Here is a 27935-nt window from a genome sequence, read left to right on the forward strand (position 1 = left end):
TATCTCTTCGCTAGTGTTTTAGTCTCGTCTCCGAGATAGAATAGGCATAGCGCGGCTACGATAACTACGGCTCTCTAGCCGACCTACCCGTAGAAGTAATCGAGAGCTTCTAGGTAGCCGCGGTAATGCTCGTTCTAATCTAGTTTAGAGTAATAATACACACGGCACTTAAAGTAGTACTCTACTCGAGGTAGCTAAGTATCGGGAAGTAGTAGCTTATAGTCGTCTAGAAGGTGTATCTTTAGTAGGCTTATGTTAACGAATTCGGCGTTATAACTATCCCACCTATAGCTATTTCGTAATAAACGGATATAGTAGGCGAGATAATTCGCCCGTAATTTCCGCGAGCGGCCGGATAGCGTAGGTCTTTTATATACGACCTAACGATAGCCCGGCTCGTTGTCTATAAGATTACCTTATAGCTTTTCGTACTACTTAGTAGCTTCCTTAGCGAGATAACACCTAAGAAAGTAGAGGTTACTAGAGCGAACGTCTTTATATTAGGAACTATTAGGGTTAGTTAAAAACATATATAGGGAAATAATAAGTACTTACTCCGTTAGCTGCTAGCTATATAGCGAACACGTAATTTTCCCTTCGAATTCGGTATAGCTAGCGTATAGGTAGTGCTATTTAATCCGTTTAGGCGCGGCTATCGAGATTAGAGGCTTAAGCATATCCTCGAGCTTAGCTCTACCCTCTACGGGATAATAGAATAGCTGTATAACGTTAGCTCGCGTAATATTATAACGAGTATAGGCCTAGAAGGCTCGGCTAGAAGGTAGACGTTACGACTAGGGCTCTAGGATTAAATCTATAGCCTTAGGAACTAGTTTTGCCTATAATAGGAGGCATTGTCTAGCCTCTAAGTACATCTTTTTTTCCTCTAGGTACTACGCTCGATACCGCCGGCCCTTAGACGTATCCGTAAAGCGTAAGCCGAGCGGGCGCGGAGTCTATAAATCTAATCGCTTAGATATCGAAGTTAAGAACTCTATTATCTCTTCGTCCGGCGGACGCTCGTACATTATCGCCTATATATTAACACTAGATACGGAAGACAGGTAGTACTAGAAGGTATTATCGCTTATATAACCTATACGTTATCTACGAACAGCGGAGGTAACAGTTTCTATAGGCCTATTAGCCCGCTTTTAATATTAGACCCTCTTTTAGGGCTTACTGTTTAGTATATTGCTATGCCCCCGGCGTAGAGTATACGGAGTAAAACGATCCTCGTAACCTACCCGCTCTCCTAGGTCCGTTATTAGTATGCTAGTGTAGTAGGTAAGTGCAATTCTTATAGGCGATATTGCTCTATTACGCTATAGACTACGGAGAAGGGGAACCTCTACTATTTCCGGTCGGATACTAATTATAAAGTTAGTATTAACTAGCGGATTAATTCGCTTAAAGTTAGCTAAGATTCGAATCCCTTAGAGAGCATTATCGGTAATCGCAAGTGCTAACGTCTAGATAATAGGGTAGAGGTGCGGTTCCCTCTTATCCTCTAGAAGGGGCAGCTCTAAGCTACTTATAATTAGACTTAGTCGTGCCTATATGTAATAGTCGTGTCTTACTCGTATTTCTCTTACTCTCGGCGAAATTTCTAATTTCTAATCTTAAATAAAACCGCTACGCTCCGCTCGCCCTTTCGATTAATAACGTATACCGTTAGATCTTTATATAATATCCCTTCGTTAGAGCCGACGTACGTAGAGCTCTCGAGAAGCTCGCCCGGCCGGATTCTAAGGTAGAACAAGATTAGCATTAATACTAATAGCTATAGCCTAATTCGCGGATACTCGAGCTCCTTCTCGTCTAAAGCCTATAGGAAATAGAGCATATCGAATACTATAGCTAGGCCTACGACTAGGCGATTACGGACCTTCTACGAAGCGCCTTTTTAAATAAGCCTAATTTGAATTGCTCTATTAATTTTCTTAATAGTCTTCGCCGATACCCTAAAGTTGCTCCGTTTATAGATAAGACGTACGAGTAAGCCGAACTGTTTCTTAAGGGTAACTACGCTAAGCTTCGCGCTAATTATGCTAACCTTAGTCGTAAGTAGCTACTAGAGAAATGCTATAAATTCACCTTCGTTTAGTGTACTCGGGAACGGTCTTTTAACGTCGACTTTACGCCCGAGGAACTTATAGAAGGCTACCTAGTCGCGCGATATCCTAGCTATAGCGTTAAGGTAGTACTACTTAGAGGTGTTCTACGTTATTAGTTAGAAGTCGCTAGATGTATTAGCTAATACTCGAATTTCTTCTAGGGCATCGTCTATAGTAGTAGTAGGCTTACCGATAAGATAATATAGAGTGCTTTAGTAATAGGAGACTAAGAGATCGAACAAATAGACGGTAGGTAGCGAGAGGAGACGATATAGTTAAAAGATTTAGCGGCTAAGTGCTTACGTCTATACGCTTACTATATATACTACGCCTAGGTACCGGTATCGCCGTCGCTTAGTAATAGGATATAACGAGCTTAGTAGACTAGCGAGAGGGAGCCCTCTCGATGCTATATAGCGATATATAAAGCGTAGGATATTAGGTAACCGCTAGAGGGAAGTCGGAAAGTAGAATCTAGTACTAGTATGTCGGACTTCGGACACCCTAAGGTCCGCTATACGTCGGCACTAGCTATAGTAGTATCGAGTTACGTACGGGCGGGCCCTACAATAATAATCCCGCTCTGATTTTTATCGGGACGTAGAGGGCGGAAAGCAAGCCATCCCGTCCGCTCTAGCCTATTAAACCATGTAATCGTTTAATTAGTACTCAGGTGGGTGACCACTGGGGAATCCCAAATGTTGAATGTATAATATCTTTTTGTTTTGCCCTCCCTATGGAACGAAACTGAGTGAGATTTTTGCAAGGCTTGGCGTCGTGCTGCGGCTAGCGGCCCGCTGCTATACAAAGCATAATGTTATTCGCCAAACGGGAACAAGCTAACATCGCGTAGAGATTGAAGGCTCGAGACCATTCGTTGGGCTCGCGGGCGACGAATGCCATCATCAAAGGGAGATCAACGATGAAACGCTGTAGTTAAGTTAGGCTTCATGTCTCGTTTCGATTTGTTCTTCGTCGTGCTCGATGAGTTTAACGAACAAATTGCTTCTGTGATCGCAAGTTGCCAATGATTCCGACGAAGCTCTATTGCTAATCATACAAGTCTTCAATCTCCAGGCCCTTGGAGTGCATCATCCAAGTTAAAGATGTGAATGTCATGAAGCGGACAGAATACCATGCGAATCCCCAACAGCGTTTGTCGCCCAATAGTCCTGCGTTCCCAATGGATTATCCCAATTCAACCCATCACTCATCAAAGTCGGATCAACAGACTCAAACAGCGAGTCAAAGATATGTAAGCTAGACATTCTTTCCTGCAGCCAGTCGAGCGCCTGGGATAAATGAGTCTCCAACGCCGCGCTGATAGCGACATCCGGAGACTGGCCGGCTATGGAAGCRTCGATTTGAGCTTTGAGTCCTGCGCAAAGTATAAAGGCGTCGATATTAGGTTTCCCAAATCTAATGCGTTTGGAGAGTAGATCCAGAAGTTTGTCAAAGGCTTTTCGAAGGGGTCCTTGTCCCTCATACCCAGAAATGTAAGAGAAATTCGGACTGCCACCTTCGAGTTGGCCTAGAAGTTCGGCGCCTATAATGGAAGCTGCTAGAATGGGCGTGCTGTCGAATATTCCATTCCCCATTGACATGGCGCGGGTGTAATCGTCGTCATCGGATTCGAGGCAGCGGTCGAGGATTGAGAGGGCCGTCTCCAATCCCATCTTACGCGAGAAATATAAAGTCGGATCCAGGTTGGCTCTGAGGGCGAATGGAGCATGGAGAGCCAAGAGGAATCGATGCATGAGCATGTCCATTAACCGATCCGCGAATCTCAACGACTGATGCTTGGTTTCCCCGTCGAATGGAACGCAATGAGTATTGTAATGCGAGCTGAGCTGCACGCTGAGCTGCAGTGCCTCTTTATATGAGCCTTCGGTATGAGGATCATTGACGAAGCACGCGATTTCCAGACGCACAGGGAAAGACTTCATCAAGGCGATCTGATGGGAAGTATGTGTGAGTCTGTCTGCTGGCTTGGGCTCGGGGGATATTGTCGTCTGCTCATCAAACTGCTCGTCGGCTACGTTGAGGGGAAGATCAAAGTCCACTTCATGCGTCGACATAATCGGTGGGACTCCAAGGGCCATACTGGACTGCAGGGTCAGCTCCAAGACGGTCGCCCACAGTCGTCTGCGAATTTCCTGCTCGTAGAAGGACCTCTTTGGTCCCAGTCGACCATCAATGTGAAGCCCAATCTTCGTGGCCACTCGCCATAGACAGTCCGCGGAGATGCCAGCTAGATCTGCGCCAGCGGCAATTGGATTCACCTGCCGTGCAAGCAGTATCAAACAGAGTGTTTGTAAGCCTTTGATACTGGCTCGACTCTTCTCTTCGAGAAGTCGGAATGCATTTTCGACGGCGGATATCCAGTTCAAAGGGTCGTGCCGGCTCGTATCGAGCTTCGGGGTGAACGTCGCCCCAATCGCGAGAACCATGAGCAGCTGGAGTGTAAATTCCGAAGTAGTGTCCTCAGGCCGCTTCCAGAACCTCTGGCATTGGACGAGGAAGGTCGGAACGTGCAGGATACGCAGTACTGATTCAAAGGTTCGAAGATATGCTTGGATGAGTTGTTCGCTGATTTCGCGTTCTGGGACAAGCGATTGCAGCGCACAGGTAAGCGGAGGCGTATTGTTCTGTGTGACAAATCCGCCAAGGTCTCTGCATTGTGAGTAGATCTGACTCCCGGGTCCGTCTTTGTATGCGCGCTGTATAGCATGCACCTTGTGAAACTGAGATGCGTCTTGTCAGCGCGGAAAGAGGGACAAACATGTTTAGATCTGCACTTACGTGGACAATACTAGACATCCAGTGACTGGGTCCAAAGAACTGGGAGTCTACGAATACGCCGCGCAATGACAAATGCTCACTTGCGGCATCCATATGATCATCTTGCCACTCTTCATCCAAAGTGTGCTGGGTGGGTGTGGAAGCTCCCGAAACAGGGCTGTGGCTTTTCTCGAAAGTTGGTCGTTGCGAAGCGTTTACTCTGAGCGCTCCATGTGTAACCCCGTGACCTTTGGAGCTTTGTCTATTGCGGGAAATGTGACTTCTCTTCATGATACCATGGCATGGCTGGCGAAATCCGTTGTCTTCGTTTGGTAAGTACACGCAGTACTCAGACTTGGTCCGGGAGCATTGGTTGCAGGGAGTATTTCGATCGCATCTGAAGTCTGTTAGCGGTGCGATACGTATTCAGGGTGGATGTCAATCAACGAACTTGATCTTTTTCCGCCGGCAAGGCTCACATGCGAATGTCGGCCTTCGACGACGGCTTGATGATGAGGGGCTTTTGGTTGTCATGTTCATTGACCAGGGGCAGCTAGGAGACGTAGCTAGAGCTTGTATATATAGCCTTGCATCGATGACCATATCTGACTCGGAGTGGGTTGGCATTGAAGCCCCTCAATAAGAACTACTAGCACGCCTTAAAATCCTCCAAGCTGAGGGTCCGCCCAGTGGGATGCGAAACGCTTGTCATCCACAAGCCTCATACGCCGAGAGGTGGTAGCCCGAAGTGGTAGCCGGGCTCCACTTCCATCGAACTATGATAAGCAGTCCGATCTGATATGGAAGGAGCAACAAAGAACGCRAACCAGTGCGGGGCTTCAGCCGCTGGCATGGAGCAATGAGACGACTAGGCTGCAATGTTGAGATACGGGATGGTGTTGGCTTTCAAAGGATGCGCTTGCAGTGACCGTTTTGCAATGTCTTCGTATGCTGGTGATGGGCGCGTACGCTGCGGCTAGGAGGTGTTGGTACATAGTGAGCATTGATTGGTGCGGCCCACGTGGCACAGCGTGGCGAATGGCCCGATGTGTTGCATTGAGCTGCAGCTCGAGAGGTACCTGTCATCGAAGTTTACTCCTGAGCGGCTGAAGATATCTTGGATGTGATCTCAATCGGCGAATGGCGGGCACTGCTGGACCACGCCTGCGGGCCGCAGTCAGCACCTGGCAGGTCTATATTGCTGCACCACAGTTTTGGAGCGATGGAAACTTTGAATCAAACATTGTGTCGAATACAAGCTATGACGGGGCATGGCTACATGCCATGACAGGTATCTCTAGGCTATCGCTGAATGCGAAAGACATCTCAGTCGCTTGGACGCAATCTGGCCGGCGTTAGCAGAGCACTACCATGATGCTCAGGAATGTCATCTAAGGCACCTACGCTGGATTTCCATTCCTTCAGGATTTCGTAGCGACTGGGGGATTAGGGCACATTTTAGTCTGACCGGTGATGGTCCCTGGACGCCTTGTGCGTCAGCTCATGTCTGCGATGGGGTAGAGCGAAAGGGACCTACATGAGCTTTCTGGCGACAAAGTAGCCAAGTGTTCCCACAGCCCCCAGCTTGATGAAGATACCAAAGCCTCCTCGAGGGCCATAGCCTCTGAAGCGGCCAGCTCCTCCGCGAAAGTCTTGTCGTGTGGTGGATGGTCCACGGTGGCGATAAAAGGTGTCCATGTTGGTTGTAGTCGTCAGTCTGCACTCTCGCTTGTTGAGTTGATCCTTCTTAACAGAAGTAGAAGTAGCATCAGGCGAGGCCGCGTGTTGGTGCCGTCTCCGGACATCTCGGCCTCGGCCTTCCGAGCCCGAGAAAGCTCGGAATGTCCGTTCCGGCGCTCGTGTGAGTCGTGTCCGGTGAGAAGTGGAGTGGCCAGGCCGCCAACTGAGGACTCCTTCGCTCCATAGGGAGCGCTAAGCCGCCGGGCGCGTGGCATTCATGTGGGCACGCCGCGATCCTTCGAGCGAAACGGACGGGGCCGGGCTATGCAATGTCGCCATTGTTACGCTGATCCCCGAGTATTCCTTCCACTTTTGGAGCGGTTGGAAAGTCAGGAAACGCCATGTCCGAAGGTGCCCGCGACGTGAAATCCTGAAGCTCAGGTGCGCATTGATGGCAAGGAACCGTCCAAAGATGGTTCTTGGGTGTTCAACGGGTGCGGTCAAGGTGGAGAAGACATTTGCCGAAGATTAGACGATATTGACAGCTCGGTCTAACTTCAAGTGCGGCTTGATTAAAGGTCTCGTAATCAAGTTTAATCAAACGCGGTACACTAGCTTACAGCCTGCCACCTCACCCTTCCCGACAGACTCCACTCCTTCCATGACAGCCGCCAGCCCGCCGACCCTCTCACGATACGGCACGGGCTCGAGCCGCTCCAACATCCGTTGCAGCTCTACATACCACTTCTCTGCAAACTCCCTGTCCTCCAGTTGCGGTTCGCGGCGATACGGTCGCTTCCACGTAATAGGCTGCGAGAACTGGGTGAACATGAAGACCCAATCGGGTCGGACACTCCGTCGACGATGCCCACGGAGTGGAAATGGGTTCAACGCCATGTATCGCCCTCCGCTCGACCCTATCGCGTTGTAGCAGATTGCCATTGACCCCATGTCAGCTTGACAATCGAGAGCGAAGACAAGCTTGTTGTCGGTGTATTCCCGAATGTCATTGCCGCAAGTTGGAGACCGATAGTCGAAGGTTGCCACAGCTCCAAGACGCTGGAGACGTTCAACGCTTCCAGACGAGCATGTGGTGACGGGCTCGAGCCCAGCCCTGAACACACTAAATTTAGCGCTGCAGTGATATCAAGCAATGTATGACTTACAGTTTGAGCACTTGAATTGCCAACGATCCAGTCGCCGTCCCTCCTCCAGATACCAGTACAGGGTGACTCTTGGCAGAAGGCGCGGACGGTCTACTTTCGAGGCCCAAGCCATGATACAGCGCCAAGCCCACGGTCGACAATCCAATTCCGAGCGTGGCTGCACTTTGATAGCTCATGCTGTCGGGAATGCGAAGAAGGAACTTCGACGGGACCGCGACGTATTCTGCAAAGGCGCCATTGTCTCTGAACTCTGGGTTGTTACCAAACACGCAGCCACACACCTTGGTTCCCAGGCTCAGAGTATCGTCGGAGACATCCTCGCCGAGTTGCACCACATCGCCGGAGAAATCGCAACCTGCCGTGGCCCCAGGTGTCGGTGACATTTCGAGGCTCTTGCAATCGACTGGATTGAGGGCAACGTATCTGACCCGAACCAGGACATCATCGCGGCCGACGTTGGGTAAAGGGCAATCGCTTTCCAAAATTAAAGTATTGAACTCGGATACTTTCAAGACGGTTTGTGCACTGGGGAGTGTGTGGTGAATTGTCATCTTGATTTTGGCGTCGTTTGTCGATTTGACGATGCGGGAACTTAACCTTTTAGCGTACACGTGGATGAKATACCAGATGCGCAACACTCAATCTATACTGACTGTGCGTGTTCTTGTCACATGGGTGAAACGAGTGCTCGTCGGACATGCAGGCACACAGATTATCCCCGATCCGGAAATTTTCGAACGCCGGTTACGCCGACACGACTTCAAGGCGGACCGGAGATAATGCGTCTGACCGTTTGGATCTGTCAATGTGGCTGCACGATCCTGCTGGTGCGAAGCGTGGTCGCAGCGTGGTCGCCACGTGCTGGAGTGAAGTATGTCTTGGGGTGGTGCTGCTGCAGTCGAAGAGCACCAGCGCACAGCACGGAAGTGGGAACTCAAACACGACAATTGATTGTATCCAACTCAATAACAACGCATTCTGACCTCGCTCACTTCGTTCGAGGAAAACCAACAAACCACACCAAGTATCAAGAATCAAAGTCGATCAAACTCCTATCAGTACGTCTACTTCTAGCAGCGGGGATGGGCGAAGACTTGCTGACCATTCACAGAAATGATCGCAGCTGAAAGAGAACCCATCGCCATTGTCGGCATGGCCTTCCGGTTTCCAGGAGGGAGCTCCTCACCTTCCAAGCTCTGGGACTTGCTCAAGGCACCGCGCGACGTTCTGAAATCGTTTCCTTCAGATCGTCTCAACCTGAGCAGGTTTCATGATGTGGATGGACTCATGCATGGATCTACAAATGTCACCAACGCGAGTTACATTCTTGATGAAGATCCCAAAGCGTTCGATGCAAACTTGTTCAGTATAAGTCCTCTGGAAGCGGRGAGTATGGATCCTCAGCAACGTATGCTTTTAGAGGTCGTCTACGAGGCCATGGAAGCTGGCGGATGTTCTCTTGACCTGATGTCAGGTTCTTTGACCTCCGTTCATGTGGGCGTCATGAATGCCGATTACACGGATATCCAGAACCGAGACACCGAGACCATTTCAAAGTACAACGCTACTGGAACCGCCAGGAGTGTTCTATCAAACCGCATATCGTACGTGTTTGATTTCCGGGGCCCTTCAATTACTACCGATACCGCATGCTCGAGCTCTTTGGTTGCGCTTCACCAAGCTGTTCAGTGCCTGCATCTAGGTGACTGCGACAGCGCTATAGTAGGTGGTGTTAACCTCATCCTGGACCCGGCAATGTACATTACTGAATCGAAGCTGTCTATGCTTTCTCCTGAGTCTCGTTCCCGCATGTGGGATCAGGCGGCTAATGGGTACGCCCGGGGTGAAGGCGTTGCAGCGCTGGTCCTCAAGCCTCTAAGCAAAGCAATAAAGGACGGCGATTCCATCGAGGCAATCGTGCGGGGCACTGGAGTCAATTCGGACGGACGTAGCCCGGGTATCACCATGCCTACTGCAGTGGCTCAGACTGCGCTCATCCGACAAACTTATGAAAAAGCTGGTCTGGATCCAATTTTAGATCGGTGCCAGTTCTTTGAGTGTCACGGCACGGGTACCAAAGCTGGGGATCCAGTGGAAGCTCAGGCTGTTAGTGATGCTCTAATTCCACCTCAGGACATGCATCAGACGACTCCGTTGTACGTGGGATCCATCAAGACGATCATAGGACACACAGAAGGATGCGCTGGTCTTGCTGGTGTTATCAAGGCTGTTCTGGCCATCAAGCACCAGACCATTCCACCAAATCTAATGTTCAAAGATTTGGATACCGCCGTGCGGCCTGTTTACGGGCCAATGAAGATTCCTACGACTGCTGTACCATGGCCTGAACTCACTCCAGGCCAGCCGAAGCGAGCCTCTGTGAATTCGTTTGGTTTTGGCGGGACCAATGCGCACGCAATCATTGACGAATACTTGCCGATCCGCGAAGTTACCCGCAGGTCTTCACATATCACGGGTCCATTGGTCATATCAGCGCACTCTGGGGCCGCGTTGCTGAGCAAAGTGCGCAGTCTACACCAATACTTGGAAGACAATCCGAGCATCAACCTATCAGATCTGAGCTGGACCCTTCAGACCAGGCGCACGACACACAAGATCAAGACTCATTTCAGTGAAAGTACTCGCGAGATGTTGTTGAATAGCATGCTAGAATTTACGGCGCAGTCGAGTAAGCTTGCACCAACGGACATTGGATTCCAGCCCCAACTTATCGACCGCAGCGAGATTCCGGGGGTGTTGGGCGTTTTCACAGGACAGGGAGCTCAGTGGGCCACTATGGGACGTGRACTGCTTTCTGGTATTTCCCTGTTTCGCGAAGTGTTCGATCGCTGCGAAGCCGTACTGACTGCTTTGCCGGATGGTCCCACTTGGTCCTTACGCAAGGAATTGGAGGCGGAAGGGACCACTTCACGTGTCTCGGAAGCTGCTATCAGTCAACCGATTTGTACAGCTGTACAGATCGCCCTGGTAGATGTCSTGAAAAGGGCTGGATTACACTTCGACGCCGTGGTCGGCCACTCCTCAGGTGAAATTGCTGCTGCGTACACGGCCGGTATCTTGTCGCTTTCGGGGTCGATGCAGATTGCGTWTTATCGGGGCAAATATGCGCATCTCGCGTCAGGGACGGATGGCCAAGCCGGTGGCATGATTGCTACTGGACTTCCCTACGATGAAGCTGTGGCCTTGTGTGACGGAGACGAATTTTCAGGACGTCTGACCGTCGCGGCCAGCAACTCACCTACCAGTGTGACGCTCTCGGGGGATGTGGACGCCATCGCAGATGTCAAAAAGTACTTGGAAACACGGGACATCTTCGCTCGGGCTTTGCGAGTTGACACAGCTTACCACTCGCACCACATGAAGAAGTGTGCATCCGCATATCTCCGCTCCCTACTACAATGCAACATCGAGGTATCGAAACCCCATCCTGATTGTATATGGAGCTCAAGTGTCCGCGGCGACACAAAGCTCCTGCGTGGTGATCTTTCACTCCTGAAAGGACAGTACTGGGTACAGAACATGGAACAGACAGTCCTTTTCAATCAAGCAATCGAGTCGGCAATTGTCAACGGCGGGCCATTCGACATCGCTGTTGAGATTGGGCCGCACCCAGCACTGAAGAGCCCTGCGGAAGAAACTTTCAAGTCCAGCTTTGGCACGGCACCCTTGTATATCGGAACGTTGAAGCGAAGTTCTCCGGATGTTGATGCACTGGCTGCGACTCTTGGAAACTATTGGTCCGTCATGGGGTCGGCATCGGTCGACTTCGCTGGGTATCGTCAGGCATGCCTGGGGGACAAGTATGAGTCGCCCAAGACTGTGACTGATCTTCCTGCGTACCCATTTGATCGGACGCAAACCTTTTGGCGGGAATCACGCATTTCCGAAAACTACCGATTGGGTCAAGATGAGCCACGCGAACTGTTGGGTCGCCGCATGCCAGACGATTCCACCATTGCTTCCCGATGGCGTAACATACTCACTTTGGACGAACTCCCCTGGCTTGCGGGGCACGAGATCCTGGGTGAGGTGCTCATGCCCGGCGCAGGATACATCTCGATCGCATTAGAAGCTGCAAAGCAGCTTGCTGGTGGACGCCCGACAAGTTTGTTGGAGATACAAGACGTTTCTATTCTTCATCCGGTCGTGGTACCAGGCCAACAAGAAAGGGTTGAGACCATTTTTACTGCACGACGATTGAGCTCCAGAGATGATGAAACCATTGAAGCAGAATTTGATTACTGTTATTGGCCCGCTACTTTCAACGCTGCCGCGGTTCTCGTCTGTACTGGCAAGATACTCGTGCATCTCGGTCAGCCAGCGCCAGAGCATCTGCCCCCTCGAAGTGCGATGCTGGGGGATCTCTTGGATGTGCCTGTTAGCCAGGCATACAGCTCCCTTCAATCAATCGGCTTGAATTATCAGGGGATCTTCAAGGGAATGACACAGATCCGGCGGAGAACCAACACCGCCCAAATCCACGCGCAGTGGTCTGCCACCGATCTGGGCGGTAAATACATTGTGCATCCAGCGCTACTGGATGTAGTCTTCCAGTCAAATTTTGTCGCAAAGGCGTATCCTGCCCAGGGACTGATGGATGCTGCTTTTCTACCCGTCAGCATTTCTCGTGTATCAGTAAACCCATGCGTGTGCCCCACAGGCGGAGATCGCGATGTAGCGGTGGATGTTGACTCCTACGTCACCCATACTGACGCTTCCTCGATGTCGGGAGATATGCATGTCTACACAGGAGGAGAAAATCCTTTCATTGAGATTGAAGGACTTGTGCTCAAGATTGCCGCTGAGCCTCTGGAATCGGACGACGTGCAGATTTTCTGTGAGACTGTGTGGAAGCCGGACACTTCACTGGTACTGCCGGATCCTGAACGTGACGAGGATCACGACCTGGAGCAAATGGCTCTTGCCGAAACAATCGATCGCGTTGCCTTTTTCTATCTGAGACAGGTTCTGAACGAAACAGAGAACACCGACATCTCGAAATGCCAGGAGCACCACCAACGCATGCTGGAATCATTTCGGCTCATTTTGAGACAGGTCAAGTCCGGGCAGCATCGACTCTTGAAACCAGAGTGGCTACAAGACGATGTTGAGACTCTGCGCACACTCTGCCTCGCCTTTCCCAATCAAATTGATCTGGAGTTGATTCATGCAATCGGCGCCAATCTAGCCTCTGTTGTTACTGATGAGACATCGCTCTTGGAGGTCATGTTAGCCAATGACATGCTCAGCCGGCTGTACATTGAGGGATGCGGATTTGTAACCATCAACCAAGAGATTGGAAACCTGTTGCAGCAGATCACTCATAAGTTCCCCCGTGCCAACATCCTTGAAGTGGGAGCAGGAACCGGAGGAACGACCCAGGGAATTCTACAGTCCATTGGACCCGCCTATCAATCGTACACCTTTACGGACATTTCTGCTGGCTTTTTCGAAGCTGCCAAACTTCGTCTGCATGCAGATGAAAAGCGTATAACTTTCAGGGCACTTGACATCGAAAAACCTGTGAGTCCGCAAGGTTTCGAAGAAGAAAGCTACGATATCATCATTGCCGTCAATGTCCTTCATGCCACTCGCGACTTGACAGCCACGCTACAGCACGTCAGATCTCTACTCAAGCCGGGCGGCTATCTGATTCTGGGGGAAATCACCAATACGGACGTGCTGCGCTACTCCTTTATCATGGGCGGGCTACCTGGATGGTGGCTAGGGGGAGACGACTCGCGTCGCTTCCATCCTTGTATTCCAGCAGTACAATGGGATCAACTACTCCTGGATACTGGAYTCTCTGGTCTGGATCTGGCATTTTCCGATCTGGAAGATGAGAACAAACACTGCAACTCTCTCCTGGTTAGTCGATCGCTAAGCCCAAGCTACGAGAGACTCCGAGATCCTATTCCTACTTTAGAGACGATCGATGTCGATACACCTCTCCTGTTAATCGGCGGTTCAACGCTACAAGTTGCGAAAATCAGGACGGAGATTCGCAGGCTCCTTCCCTCTAACTGGCTGGAACAAACTCAGAGCATCGACTCAATTGACGATCTAGTTGATACCCAGATAAAAGCAGGCACTGGCGTCATTTTCCTGCAGGAACTCGACTGTCCAATGTTCTCCAAGCCCGTCACTTCGCACCAGTGGATCTCTTTGCAGAGCCTACTTGCAAATGCAAGTCGAGTGCTTTGGATCATCAAGAATCATCGATCAGGCAGTCCTGAGTCGGGCATGTTTCTTGGGATTGCTCGTTCGCTTGAGCAGGAGATGCCGCACCTCAAGACACAAGTCTTGGACTTTGAGACAAAGGAAAGTCCAGCTAGCTTGGCGCGGACAGCAGTCGAGGCTTTTGCTCGTCTCGCTCTCCATCAGCCTGCGAACGTCTTGTGGACAGTCGAGCCTGAGGTTGTCATGGCCAACGGAGCGGCTCTTGTGCCTCGAATTATGCCCATCAAGTCTATGAATGATCGATACAACTCTACAAAACGAGAACTGGTACGATCCGACATGCCTATTGCCGACACAATTGAGCTACGATTCACCAAAAGAGGACTAGCATTGGTGGAGGTGCAGCAGAGTCGAACGCCAGTCACTGATGATCATGCTCAAATGATTGTGATGTACTCTCTATCCATCCCTAGTACGGAGGAATCGCTGTACCTGTCACTCGGCCGTGTTGCCGATTCAGATGTCCATTTCCTGGCACTCTCATCCCGAAATCGATCTCATCTCCGGAAACCACACAATGAGCTTGTCCAAATGCCAGCTGTGGAATGCACGCCAGCCGCGCTTCTTGCCTTCAGGTCATGTCTGATTGCCATTACGCTGTCAGCAGTTGTCCGTTCAACGTCGATCACATTGGTTCACAATGCGGACCGACCGCTGGCACTGGCAATTTCGCGCAAAATGGGAAGCCAAGTCATTTTCTCTACCTCGAATACCGATGTACCTCCAGAATGGCTCTATGTACACCCCAGAGCATCGGCACGCGCGATCAAGCAAATCCTCCCTCCCAATGTCGGCGATGTCTTGGATTGCTCTGAGCCAAGTTCGCGAGCCTCAAACCTAGTCACAGTCTTATCAGCGGCTCGACAATGGCTTCCGAATGGGGATCTTGTGCGAGAAGGGACTTCAACACTTGGAATCGCCGAGGCACTCGGACAGGCGCTCAACTTGATGAGCCACTTCTCATCGGGCGACAATGTCTCGGAATTGGTGCCTTGCGAGGTTGAAATCCAGAATGTAGCAAAGCTTACGGGATCGGAGCCTTCGAGATCTCAAATAATGGACTGGACCATGGTCGATTCCACAGCATCCCTGACGATTCTACCACTCCAGGCCAAGAATTTATTCAGACCTGATCGTACATACCTCATGGTGGGGTTGACCGGTGCGTTGGGGGTGTCACTTTGTAACTGGGCTGTCGACAATGGCGCCAGGAATCTTGTAATCACAAGCCGTACGCCGAAAGTTGACTCTGAATGGCTAGCTGCTTGTCGCAAACGGGGTGCCGCCTTACACGTCTGGCCAATGGATGTTGCAGACGAGACATCCGTGAGGGCCACCATCGCCCGAATCTCCAAAGAGCTACCACCACTTGCCGGTGTCTGCAACGGAGCAATGACTTTGGCTGACAAACTTTTCGTCGATATGCGCCATGATGAGCTGAACATGGTCCTGGAGCCCAAGTTCAAGGGCTCTCAAACGCTTGATAAAGTCCTGGGGAGCTATCCACTGGATTTTTTCATCCTACTCTCCTCCTGTGCAATGCTCATCGGCAATCCGGGACAGTCGAATTATCACGCGGCCAACTTATACATGGCTGGTCTGGCAGCACGTAGACGCAGCCGAGGTCTGAACGCGTCTGTCATTCACTTGGGTTACATCGCGGACGTTGGATATGTTACCCGCCAGGATCATCGTATGCGGGAACGACTGGAAAAGCTATTGTTCCGACCTTTGTCTGAAGCTGATATCCACAACGCCTTTGCCGAAGCAATGCATGCCGGTCACACAGATTCCGTGGTATTCGACTTCGCCATGGGGATGGGCCCTGCGAAGGAGCACGTTGCTCATGAGGTGCAGCCCTACTATTTCCACAATCCCCGTTTCAGTCATTTCAATCCCCCACCGGGAAGCTCCAAAAGAGACGCAGTTCAAATATCCAACAGTCTCGGTTCGTTGGTCAGGGAAGCAACCAGCGAACAGGATGCAATCCACTGCGTCCAGACAGCCTTCTGCGCAAAAGTGGAAGCAATACTCCAGCTTGCAGTGGGGAGCATCCAGCCACAACAGTCATTGATGGATGCTGGGATTGACTCTCTAGTTGCTGTCGAGATTCGCAACTGGTTCATGAAAGAACTCGGCGTAAAGATTCCTGTGGTGAAGATTTTGGGCGGGAGCAGTGTTGAAGAGCTTTGCAATAATGCTGCAAAGAAGATGCTCTCAATGCTTCTCGAGACTACAGACCAAGTTCCGCAACCAATCCAAGCAGATGAGCAGGCAGCACCTAAATCAGTGGCGGCTGATGAGTCTACCGAGCTGGGAACACTGGACTTGAACGGCGATATCAGCGCCAGTGAGACAGACTATACACCTGAGAGTGGGTCCGAAGTCGATCACGCTGCCACACAAGACAGTGGGAGCAATACTGGAAGCTTGAGCACTTATGAAGATTCACTCACTGATCTCACTCCTGGACCAAAACATCAGCTGCAGTCCCCTGAAATCACACGAGAAGGACCAATCTCTTTGGCTCAATCACGAGTGTGGTTCCTATCAGAGAATTCCGAACGMTCTTCAGACTGCAACCTGACATTCATCTATGATGTTGAGGGGCCTTTGCAGGTGCATCGCTTACAACACGCACTGGACTTGGTCATGACTCACCACGATGCTCTTCGAAGCTGTTTCTTCATGCGTCCGGGTGACAATCAACTCAATCAAGGCGTCATGTCATCGCCACGTCACCTGTTCACGCAAGTAAGAAATGGAACCGCAGATGACGTTCTCCGCGCTTCCGACAGACTCAGGTCCCACGCCTGGGATCTTCCAAATGGTCAGATGCTGGGCATGGCGGTTGTTTCCAAGAACTCATCGCAGCATACGATCGTCCTGGGTTATCACCACATTATCATGGACGCATACAGCCTCGGAATTTTCCTTCGAGACCTGAACTTGGCCTACGCGACTGGCTCGCTCCAGCAAAAGCCAGCGGCATATCTGGACTTCGCCAAAGCAGAACACTCTTTGACCAACATTGGCTACGAAAACGAAGACCAAGCCGAAAAAATCGAGTTCTGGAAGAACGAATTCGCTACCATTCCTGATCCTCTACCGATTCTCCCAATGAGCCGAGTACTGACCAGACCTGTTGCTATCCGGAACAAGAATGTGTGTCTCCGCAAGCACATTGACAAGTTGGAATGGGCCGGCATCTTGAAAGCTTCTCGAGCGTTGAAAGTGACTCCTTTCCACTTTCATCTTGCTACATTCCAAGTACTGCTCGCTCGGTACGCGAATATTGAAGACTTCAGCGTTGGTATTGCGGATGCAAATCGGCTCGACGACCGCTATTCCGAGACTATTGGCTTTTTCATGAACCTATTGCCCATGCGATGTAAGGTTCCTAAAGGCGCTGAGTTTGCACAACTCGCCCGCAACACTTCTCGGAAAGCTCTCGAGGTATTGCTCCATTCCGGAATTTCTTTTGACAAGATAATGGAGGTCACGAAAGCCCCCAGATCACCGAGCTACTCACCCATGTTCCAAGCTTCCATCAACTATCGCATGGGTGCCATTAGCGACGTGCCTCTTGGCGACTGTGCGATGAAACTATCCGACGGCCAGGACGCTGAGAATCCATTTGACATTAGCCTTGGAATTCTAGAGTCCAAAGATGGATCAGCAACGACTGAKATCATATGCAACGCAGATTTGTTCGATCCAGAGGCAGTCTCCACGCTCATGGACTCGTACTTGCGTCTGCTGCGTGGATTTACAGCCGATCCGAATCTCTCCACGGATTGCGTCGAGATGCATCATCCAGACGCCGTACAGTACGCACTGGCGATGGGCAGGGGACCTCGCGTTTCTCTGAGCACTACTATACCTGCTCCAATATGGGCGCAGTTCTGCGTCGCCGCGAAATCCCACGCCATCGAACCGGCGATCTGCCACCGAGAAAAGATTGTGTCATATTCGGCTCTCCAAGTCCGGGCTCGATCCATTGCTACGTCTCTCGTTGGTGCTGGGTGTTTAGCTGGGTCTTATGTTGCAGTACTGTGTGAACCTTCGACCGACTTTGTGGCATCCATGCTGGCCATCTTCCACCTCGGGGCCATCTATTGCCCGCTTGACATCAGCCTTCCTTCTGCTCGACACGAAGCCATGGCCCAATCTTGCCGACCTGTCGCTATTCTCTATGACCGGGCCACATCAGCTAGAGCACTCGATCTGAGCTCTTCATTGGTGGCGGATGATGACAAATTACCAGGCATCTGCGTGGATGACTGCAATACATATCAGGCCACAGCTCAATGCAAGCAAGATCCCGACTCTCCTGCCATATTGCTGTTCACCAGTGGCTCTACGGGACGACCAAAGGGCATCAAATTGACGCAGAACAACATCATGAATCATATCTCTGTTAAGACCCGGATTCTACAATTGCAGCGGGAACGGGTGTTGCAGCAAAGTTCCATGAGTTTCGACATGTCGATGATCCAGATTCTATCGGCCCTCCTGAATGGTGGCACAGTTGTTATCGCACCCTCAGAACACCGACGTGACCCAGTCGAAATCACGCAACTGATTCGACGGCAAAAGGTTACAATGACGATTGCTACTCCTTCGGAATACAAGGTGTGGCTAAACCACGATGCGAATTTGCATGTTGGACTTCGTGATTCAGCCTGGCGAATCGGCTGCCTTGGTGGCGAAGCGGTCTCTGAGCAACTGTTGCGAGACTTCGCCTTGCTTGGCCTTCCAAGCCTTCAATTGACAAATTGTTATGGTCCAACTGAGATAACCGCGGCGGCAACCTTCAAATCGATCAATCTTGATGATCACGCCGGCGATCAAATTTCGGAGCGTGCCTCGTCAGTTGGAAAGGCACTGCCAAACTACTCGATCAGCATCGTCGATGCCGACGGCAAGCCCCTGCCCCTTGGTATGCGCGGAGAGATCTGTGTCGGGGGCGCCGGAGTAGCTCTTGGGTACTGCGATAATGTAATGCAGACAACGCGGCAATTCATTCCGGACCCATCGAATTCGRCTGGCTGGCCATTTCCACGGATGTATCGTACCGGCGATCAAGGCAGAATCCTACCAGACGGCGCCCTACAATTTGTCGGGCGGCTTGATGGCAGCACGCAGATTAAGTTCCATGGAGTACGTATGGAGTTGGAAGAGATTGAAGGTACCATGCTTGCGAACTCTGACGGCAAACTCTCTGCGGTCGTTGTGACGCTGCGGCAAGAAGCGCTCATTGCTCATGCCACACTAACAGCAAGTGTTGGGGCGATGAATGATGAGGACATTCAGGTTCTGCGGACAWCTTCCGCCCGTACCTTGCCTGGTTATATGTGTCCAGCTGCATTGATTCTTGTGGACATGYTACCACTAACTTCTGCCGGCAAGATTGACCGGGGTGTGGTGTCTGCGCTTCCCATACCTAAGCATACCCACCAGCAGCACAACGACAGTGACTGTGGAATAAGCGCTTCCAGTAGGCTGACGCTGCGCGAAGGCGAGCTGCGACTACTCTGGGAGAGGGTGTTGTCAGGTCCAGACCGATCGATTCGCTCAGATTCCGATTTTTTCAACATAGGCGGCAATTCASTCTCCCTGATGCGGCTCCAAGGAGCGATCAAAGAATCTATTGGGGTTTCGGTATCGACTCGCGATCTCTATCAATCGAGCAGCCTGCGAGACATGGCCAAGTGCATCTCGCTTGAACAGGAGCATCACCAGCTTGAAGAGGGGAACAACACCATTATCTGGGACGAGGAAACAAGGATCCCTCCCTCGGTTCAAAACATCATGGACCGTCTTGGACATCAGACTGGCCGTAGAGACAGACCCCGTGAGACGAATCCCATCAATGTCCTGCTTACGGGCTCAACCAGTTTCCTTGGCGGAAAGATTCTGGAAGCTTTGAACAGACTGGTCGGATCACGCATCGGCAAGATATACTGCATCGCTGTTCTCCCCGATGACAAGATGACCATTCCGGCATCTTCTTCCGTCGTGTACTACACTGGTAGTTTGGTTCAAGAACGTCTCGGTCTGAGGTCCACGGAGTATGCTTACCTTACATCCACAGTCGATCTCATCATTCATGCGGGAGCAAATGGACATTGCTTGAACAACTACCAATCGCTCAAGATCCCAAACCTGGACTCTACACATCAATTRGTCAGCATGGCTCTCCCTCGGTCTATCCCCTTGCTGTATGTTTCCTCCAACCGCGTTACCTTACTGCAGGAGGACACGAACGCACTGCTCCCGGTTTCGGTTCGACATGACTCTCCTCCCACGGATGGCAGTCAAGGATACACAGCAACAAAGTGGGCTAGTGAGGTCTTCCTAGAGAGACTGTCCGAGACAGCTCCTGGCCGTTCGATTCCGATCCTCATCAGTCGGCCATGCGTGGTCGTAGGCGACGAAGCACCTAATTCAGATGCTCTGAACGCCATCCTACGTTATTCACGGCTCATGCAGACCGTCCCTGTTTTCGAAAACGTCCAAGGCTTTCTCGACTTCAAAAAAGTTGAGACTGTGGCTCACGAGATCGCAGAGGACGCTCTTTCTCTCTTGCACGCCCCAGGAGGAGTTCGGATCCATCATCATTCTGGTGGCGTTCGCGTTCCGATGGAACAACTTGCGATGCACATGGAAGCGCTCTACGCCGTCAAGTTTGAGAAATGCTCTCTATCGGAATGGATTATCAAGGCGCTTCGAATCGGGATTGATCCGTTGATCACTGCTTATCTTGAAGCGATGGTGGAGCGAGGCGAGGTTTTGCGATTTCCGTTCATGGGCGAGTCGGTCTGATTTAATGTGCGGGGGTCGGTCGCTTGGATGAAGTAAATCTATAGTGAGCCAAAGAATTGTATATTTCATCATTTTCAGCTGCGTCATCTTGTGTCTGTGTCGTGATTAAAAGCTATAAGCTCGGTCATCCGAGGGAGAATGGACATCAATTTGCCGAACTTGTGAAGTTTGTGCATGTGAGTCGCATACCAAGATACCAGGTAGACTCCAAGCTCGGTGAATCTCGGACCTTCCGGAATTCACCGAGCTATTTGGTGTTGGATCGATCAACCGGACTTGTCACTCGAAGCCCGAGAAACGGACATATCGACGTGGAGTCCCGTCACGATGCGCTATTACATATATTACTGTCCCTTCCTGCCTTTGGTTTGAGCATAGAATTCTCCTCACGATATTCGCTCTCAACTGAATTCAGCAAGCATGATCGACGACAAAGATTCCCAGCTCGAAAAGGGGTCTTCGACTTCTCTAGATGCCGACACAGCTTCTCGTTCTTTGCCTACGGAGCAGAGTCGTCCGACGGCTGCAGATACGTCCGAGGGTGGTAGTAAAGCGTACTTGTCACTTCTTGGTGGCTCCTTGGGTCTATTCATATCCTTTGGTTGGGTAAACTGCATTGCGTTATTCCAGGCTTACTATGAAAGGAATCAGTTGAAGGGCTATGTAAGAATAACTTGTCAGTTTGCATATCTCAGGCATAAGCTAACGTAAGCAGTCTTCATCTGAAGTCTCGTGGATTACATCAACCGAGTGTAAGTCTGCCTCTTCCCGATTGGTGCTTTATCTATGGACAATCTAACATCGACCAAGTCTTCTTTATGCTTTCCATGTCGCCCTTGTCGGGCTACTTATTCGATAGCTATGGACCACGCCTACCGATCTTCCTCGGTGGCATTTTGCACGTGTTTGGGCTCATGATGGCTAGTCTGTCGAGCGAGTATTACCAATTCATGCTGAGCCAATCCATCTGCTCGGGTATTGGAACCTCCTTGATTTTCACACCGGCTATGACTGCGGTATGCGCATGAATCTCTTCCCTTAACGATGCATAAGCTGACGGTAGAGATCTTGAACAGCCTATGACCTACTTCAAAAAGCGTCGAGCCCTCGCGGGAGGACTCACTGTCGCAGGGAGCTCTCTCGGCGGGGTCATCTTCCCTCTCATGGTCAATAATTTGCTACCACAAGTCGGTTTCGGATGGACAATGCGAATCTGTGCATTCCTGATCCTTGCTTTGTGGATTGTCACTCTGATGACCATCACCTCCAACATGAACCATGTGCGAAAGGACTTCCAAATCTCCAACTACCTCCGACCATTTACAGAGCCGACCTATCTGATCCTACTCGTCTTCTGCTTCTTCCTATATTGTAAGTCACAAAATTCCAAATCCTTTACCCAAATGAATTGCTTCTAACCAAGACAACAGGGGGCCTCTTCGTCCCATTCGACTATCTCGTAGTCTCAGCCATACACGACGGAATGTCAGCCACCATGGCATTCAATCTAATCCCCATCATGAACGGCGCCAGTTTTTTCGGCCGCACAATTCCCAACGCCCTGGCCGACAAATTCGGACGATTCAACGTCCTGATCGTGATGGTGATTTTCACAGGCATCATTACCCTGGGATTGTGGTATCCAGGCCACAGCAATGCAGCCATCATCGTGTATGCGGCAATCTTCGGAGTCAGCTCGGGGGCGTGTATCGGTTTGACGCCTCCTTTGGTCATGAACATCACCAAGGATCCGAGAGAGGTCGGGTTCCGAATCGGTTCTGCTCTTGCTGTTGCGGGTATAGGTACCCTTACCAGTCCCCCTATTGCTGGAGCTATCGCTGGACTTAGTGGGGGCTCGTTTTCTAATGCGGCTATCTTCAGTGGTGTGAACTTTTTAGTCTCAGCCGTTTTTCTTGTCTGGTTGAGGGGGAGGATTTCCGGCTGGGATCCACGCACGAACGCCTGAGTGAGGTGCTACTTTACGTCAATTTGCTTCAGCGCTGCATACGATGATCTGGCGGGCATAGCGACGTTCGAATAGGATTCTGGGATATGACAGGTCCATCTGTTGTATAGACTGTATTCGTATTCGAAATGGGAAATAAAGTGACAGACTACGTTCTCTAAGAAACGATCATATGGTGGCTGTGTCCGAGCGCTCTRTATCGAACCCATGCGTAAGGTGCCGTGTAATTGTACTTGATGAAGAGACACATGTGTCCGCAACTCCAACGCTGATTTCATGACCAACTCTCTTGCCCGCTCTGGAATCTGAAATTTGTCCGCTGCTCCACTGACTCATCTTCGGTTGCTTCCGTGAAAGACCATTACATGGTACCTACCAATGTAGAGCAAAAGTATTAGCAATGACATACTTGGAGATCTTCCAAAACAACGGCCAACCTGTACACAACAGGCCAACCTTTCGCTTTGGGTACACTTACTGCGGTAGCGCTGGATCTCCAGGAAACGTTTCACTCCCCCGAAGCTTGTGGCCACGTTCGCGTAGCATTGTAGCGAGCGGAGAAGATCTACCGACGCCGTGCGACGTCTTCGCGTTTCCTACAATTTCTTCCTCTACAAGCACCACGACTGCTTTTGGCGATCGCTCAATCATTTTGCCGAGAATCTCAACGGTCCGGAGAGATTTGTCGTCGTTGAATTGAGCAGCTGTTGAGAAGATCATATCGACTGGTCTGCCCGGACTTCCACGGTCTCCCATGGAAGAAGAGTTCCAGTCCCCGAATCGAACGGTAGATGCGAAAGCCGGAGACATCATTCGGATGTTGTCTTCGATCGTCGGCAGAGCTTCGGCATCGTCCAGGATAACGACGTTGGAATCGGGTATGAGCTGCGCGACGGTGATACCAATAGCACCGCAGTTCTGGCTCATATCGATGATGCTCAGCTTCTTCGATGCAGCTAGGGCAAATTTCTGCTCCATCTGCTTTACTCCGTCAGTTCTGAGACCAATGACGTCGTCCAAGTGTGAAAGCAGCACAACACCACTAGATCTTGATATGGAGGTCAGCGCTTGACTTGGTCAACTTTTCGGAACATCATACTTTATCTGGGCAGAATTCTGTCCGCAACTCTCCCAAGCCCGGAGTGTCCGTTTGCTTGAGAGCTTGAAACGTCTCTCGACTCTCTCATCGCTAGCAATCGGATTCAGATTGTCGAACGCTGGACTCCAAGCAAGACACACTCGTGGGGTCCTGTTCAATGAAGGTGTCGCCAACGGCGATAAGCTGCCGCTCTCCTGACCATCCGCACAGACGAGGACTCTGACGGGCCATATCACCCCATTGCTTACGTCAAACACAATGGGGAGTCTTGTCATGCCAGCACGCCACTCATACGACTCCGTCAGACAAGGCGTATCGTCGTCATTCGATGACAACAGACTGGCCTTGAGCGTGATGTCTTGGTCGTATATAGTCCCATTCGGCTGCGTTGCAATGGTTATGGCGCCAGTAATCCATGTTCGCATAAAAGGTGCTTCTTCGGTCAGGACGCGCGGTGGCCGCTCGAACTGTACAAAGTACATTTCCGCGCGACCGACGTTGTAGGAGGGAGCATGATGGATTGCAGATTTGCAGTGTTGTAAGTTGTTGTGTAGAGGATAGATCGTTGATCTGCTGGAGTGTCGTCGACTTCGATCTTCAAGAATTCCACTACGCTGGTCGCTGGGCTGTCGATCGCCCCAATCAGGATGCCACGATGCTGGTGAAAGCGGGGCCTGTATATCGGATCAGGACTTCGCAACGATCTCCCAGCAATGAAGAGGTGCATATTACCGCGACGGGATCCTTTGTTGCGGGTGCCGATTGCTCGTGTAGAAGTCCGAGCCGAGGGTACCACCATTTGTGAGTAACACGAAGCAAGCCACAAGACGAGTCAAACACGCACACACCATCAACACACAGACTCTTAAAGATGTCCAATAGATGGCGAAGCAGAGTGATTTTGATATCCTTCCCTGGCCGGGATGTTGCATTCCATAGGGCTTAGCACAGCGAACCAGGATGGACCAAAAGATTAGTGCTTTTGGTGTCGCCGAAAGCATCCATCAGCTTTGACAACATTGGCCAATGACGTGCGTATTGGAGCGCAGGATCGTCATGCTGAGGGGCAGATGTTGATGATATAAGGTATGTACTCTAAAGGCTCGGTCGTCGCAATGTCCCGACAGAAGGCTGGCGATGGCGATGAAGCGAGCGACGACACTTCCTCACCACTCTTGACAAGACTTCTCATGCCTCAGAAGTCCCATGGGCTTCTGGCTCTACAATGAACTGAGACGGCGGTCGAACAGCAGCATTGTCATGGTCAGATGGTCGGAGTCCTATTCGCGTGAGCGCTATCCTTGTGGATCACAGGCTCGAGGGTCACTACGTACCGTACCGCGGAGGCCAAAGCTCGGACGACAAGCAACACTCATGTGTTATGCGGCTCAGGAGCACAGTTCTCCCCCATAGTTATCCCTCCTTCTCACCATCTTGACTGGCTGGCTAGGTACGTGACCACGTTACATTTTTCGGTAATGTGAAATACTTATCGTGTCTTGGCAAAACTAGACTGAATACGGTTCTTTTACACTTCACCTCACCACGGCAGCGATGTCTTCGTAAAACAACAACATAAGATTCATCCTTACACTAACCTGTCAATCTTGCAGTGTTCCGACGTTCTAGAGACCGAGAAGCTATGCATATGCTTCGCTCTCAGACGCCCGCTTCAGTGCGATTGCTCCGTCCTCATCGTGCCAAGCATCGGGGATGAGCAGCCAGGCCGTCCATCATCGGCTCTAAGTCTATGTCCGAGAGAGAATCTCGCACTACTAACTCATCATACTTAATAGATATTATAGTTGACAACAGAGACTGGAGAATTCTACGAGAGATCTGAAAGCCATCAACGTCACGACCATGTTGTCGATCGACAATCTCCCCATTTCCATCCTCGCCTTGGGTTTTGGGCTCGTGGGCCTTGCTTTACACGTTGCATGGCGTAGCTTTGAAGAATACCAGGCACGCAAGGTCAATGGATGCGGACCAATCCCAGCATATCCTCAATGGGACCGCATATTTGGCCTGGACCTCGCCTTGAGTCAACTGCGAGCGCTACGAGGCGACTACTTCGTCCCATGGCTTGCTGCTATGCACAAAGACCAGCCGAGTACCTTCACTATCCGATTCTTGGGAAAACGACAGATCTTCACGACCGAGACCGAGAACCTCAAGTCCATGACTGCGATCAACTGGCAGGACTTCGGGATCAGTCCATTGCGGCGCAACACAAAGGCCTTCCACCCATTTGCTGACAAGGGAGTCAACACGGTCGACGGAGATGACTGGGTCTTCAGTCGATTTCTGATCAAGCCCTTCTTCAACCGCGATGTATATACAAGCACCGAAAGGGTCAGGCCCTTTGTTGATACTTTCATGTCTTTACTGCCACCAGATGGAGAGACTTTCAATGTTCAGCCCCTGTTACAGCGATGGGTTCGTTTCTTTTCTGTCAGTATCTTGGTATCCTTCGACGCTAATCGACACATAGTTTCTCGACTTGACTACTGATTTCATCCTCGGCGAGCCGATGGGTGCTCTCACTCATCCAGCCAAGGCCAAAATCACTTGGGCTATGCTTGATGTATTACGTGGTAGTCGCCAACGTATGCAATTGGTACGTATCATCAACTGGATCAAGTGGGACTGGTGGCTTAAAGGTGAGTCCAAAGTAACAGCCATGTGGTTGGCACAGTTGCTGATCATACCCTTCTGTATGCAGCGGTCTACGAAGTACATGATTTCGTTGACGGCCACATCACCGATGCATACCGGGAGATAAAGGAGCGCAACGACCAAATTGCCGCTGGGAAAGAAGTCGGACCAGAACGCCAGGATCTTCTCTGGTATATGGCATCCCACGACTCTGACCATGAGGATTTGCGGTCCCAGCTGTCTCTACTCCTGGTTCCGAACAACGACACGACGTCCATCTTCATCAGCAACGTGATCTGGCACCTTGCTCGCAACCCCGACGCATGGCTTCAATGCCGCCAGGAAGTCATTGGTCTTGTCGGAAACGACGTCGAAGAAGCCATTCCGAAACTCACGTTTTCCGCGCTGCGAAGCATGAAATTTCTCAACGCTTGTCTCGACGAAACCCTCCGTCTGAACCCGAATAACGTCACTCAAGTCCGCGTCTGCGTCAAAGACACCACACTCCCTCGAGGAGGTGGCAAAGACGGTGACATGCCCATCTTCGTGCGAAAAGGAGACATGGTACAGGTCACGAAGACTGTGCAGCAACGAAACTACGAGTACTGGGGTGAGGATGCGGATCACTTCCGTCCATCGCGATTTGTGGGATTGAAGCCTCTCTGGGAGTTTGTACCCTTTAGCGGAGGACCCAGACGTTGTCCTGCACAGATGATGGTTATGACCGAGGCTGCATATATGCTGGCTCGTTTGGTGTTGCAATACAGTCGTGTGGAAGCAAGAGATGCTAACCCATACAAGGCTATTATGCGGATTGGGCCTAGTAATAAGACTGGAGTGCTTGTTGCGTTCTACAAGTAGTTTGCGCCGCATATACATAAAAGAACGGTCCACGTTTATCTGTAAATCAGAACTGTCAGTATGAAGTCTCTTCACCAGGGTGAGCCTGTCAACAAGACCTCTTCGTAGCTTAGTAGGCGACTCTGCTAGTGTGGAGGTCTCCGCTATCTTCCATCACGAAGTCTCTATTGAGGGAGCAGTCCTAAGATTAGTGCAAGGGGACATCAAGATTCTCGATATGTTGCAGGATCCTCATGTTGACAGCTCTACCGAAACCGAATACAGCATAACCCGATGTAAAGATCTCTACTCTACTGTCAGACTCTTTATCTTGTCTTTCTAGATTGAGTGTTTGGCTGAGTTTGCCACTATYAGCTTGTCGGACTGCACTACCTGTGCGGCAGAACAGGTAGCTTGGATGGATCATGTCCACCAATCGACGAACGGACCAAAACAGGTTCACTGGAGTAGTTTAGCAAGTCCCTCGCAATATTGCAGTCAAGTCAAAACAATTTCCGTTATTCCTACTACTGAAGACT

At 50.7% G+C, this 27935-nt stretch overlaps 8 protein-coding genes; 3 read left to right on the forward strand and 5 right to left on the reverse strand.

Moving 5' to 3' along the window:
• Positions 1-3232: 3232 nt before the first annotated feature.
• RCC_07551 (uncharacterized protein) lies at positions 3233-5438 on the reverse strand (the record flags this gene model as incomplete). XM_023772807.1 has 3 exons in its annotated part: positions 3233-4861; positions 4920-5295; positions 5350-5438. The coding sequence occupies 3 exons, from the start codon at positions 5436-5438 to the stop codon at positions 3233-3235; spliced, it is 2094 nt and encodes a 697-aa protein (XP_023628575.1).
• A 918-nt stretch (positions 5439-6356) lies between these two features.
• Positions 6357-6596, reverse strand: RCC_07552 (uncharacterized protein; the record flags this gene model as incomplete). XM_023772808.1 has 2 exons in its annotated part: positions 6357-6378; positions 6436-6596. 2 exons carry the CDS (start codon positions 6594-6596, stop codon positions 6357-6359), a joined length of 183 nt encoding a protein of 60 aa, XP_023628576.1.
• A 579-nt stretch (positions 6597-7175) lies between these two features.
• On the reverse strand, positions 7176-8127 carry RCC_07553 (related to C.carbonum toxD protein; the record flags this gene model as incomplete). XM_023772809.1 has 2 exons in its annotated part: positions 7176-7692; positions 7745-8127. The coding sequence occupies 2 exons, from the start codon at positions 8125-8127 to the stop codon at positions 7176-7178; spliced, it is 900 nt and encodes a 299-aa protein (XP_023628577.1).
• Positions 8128-8857: 730 nt separating this feature from the next.
• RCC_07554 (related to polyketide synthase) lies at positions 8858-20833 on the forward strand (the record flags this gene model as incomplete). Its single annotated transcript, XM_023772810.1, has 1 exon — positions 8858-20833. One exon carries the CDS (start codon positions 8858-8860, stop codon positions 20831-20833), a length of 11976 nt encoding a protein of 3991 aa, XP_023628578.1.
• Positions 20834-21253: 420 nt separating this feature from the next.
• On the forward strand, positions 21254-22799 carry RCC_07555 (related to monocarboxylate transporter 2; the record flags this gene model as incomplete). XM_023772811.1 has 5 exons in its annotated part: positions 21254-21496; positions 21549-21585; positions 21644-21849; positions 21910-22204; positions 22264-22799. The coding sequence occupies 5 exons, from the start codon at positions 21254-21256 to the stop codon at positions 22797-22799; spliced, it is 1317 nt and encodes a 438-aa protein (XP_023628579.1).
• Positions 22800-23131: 332 nt separating this feature from the next.
• Positions 23132-24380, reverse strand: RCC_07556 (uncharacterized protein; the record flags this gene model as incomplete). XM_023772812.1 has 3 exons in its annotated part: positions 23132-23171; positions 23278-23847; positions 23899-24380. 3 exons carry the CDS (start codon positions 24378-24380, stop codon positions 23132-23134), a joined length of 1092 nt encoding a protein of 363 aa, XP_023628580.1.
• Positions 24381-25118: 738 nt separating this feature from the next.
• On the reverse strand, positions 25119-25274 carry RCC_07557 (uncharacterized protein; the record flags this gene model as incomplete). XM_023772813.1 has 2 exons in its annotated part: positions 25119-25178; positions 25233-25274. 2 exons carry the CDS (start codon positions 25272-25274, stop codon positions 25119-25121), a joined length of 102 nt encoding a protein of 33 aa, XP_023628581.1.
• Positions 25275-25761: 487 nt separating this feature from the next.
• Positions 25762-27417, forward strand: RCC_07558 (related to n-alkane-inducible cytochrome P450; the record flags this gene model as incomplete). XM_023772814.1 has 3 exons in its annotated part: positions 25762-26337; positions 26393-26561; positions 26624-27417. 3 exons carry the CDS (start codon positions 25762-25764, stop codon positions 27415-27417), a joined length of 1539 nt encoding a protein of 512 aa, XP_023628582.1.
• Positions 27418-27935: the final 518 nt, after the last annotated feature.

This window comes from Ramularia collo-cygni (genome assembly GCF_900074925.1).
Source record: "Ramularia collo-cygni strain URUG2 genome assembly, contig: RCC_scaffold12, whole genome shotgun sequence".
NCBI classification, from domain to species: domain Eukaryota; kingdom Fungi; phylum Ascomycota; class Dothideomycetes; order Mycosphaerellales; family Mycosphaerellaceae; genus Ramularia; species Ramularia collo-cygni.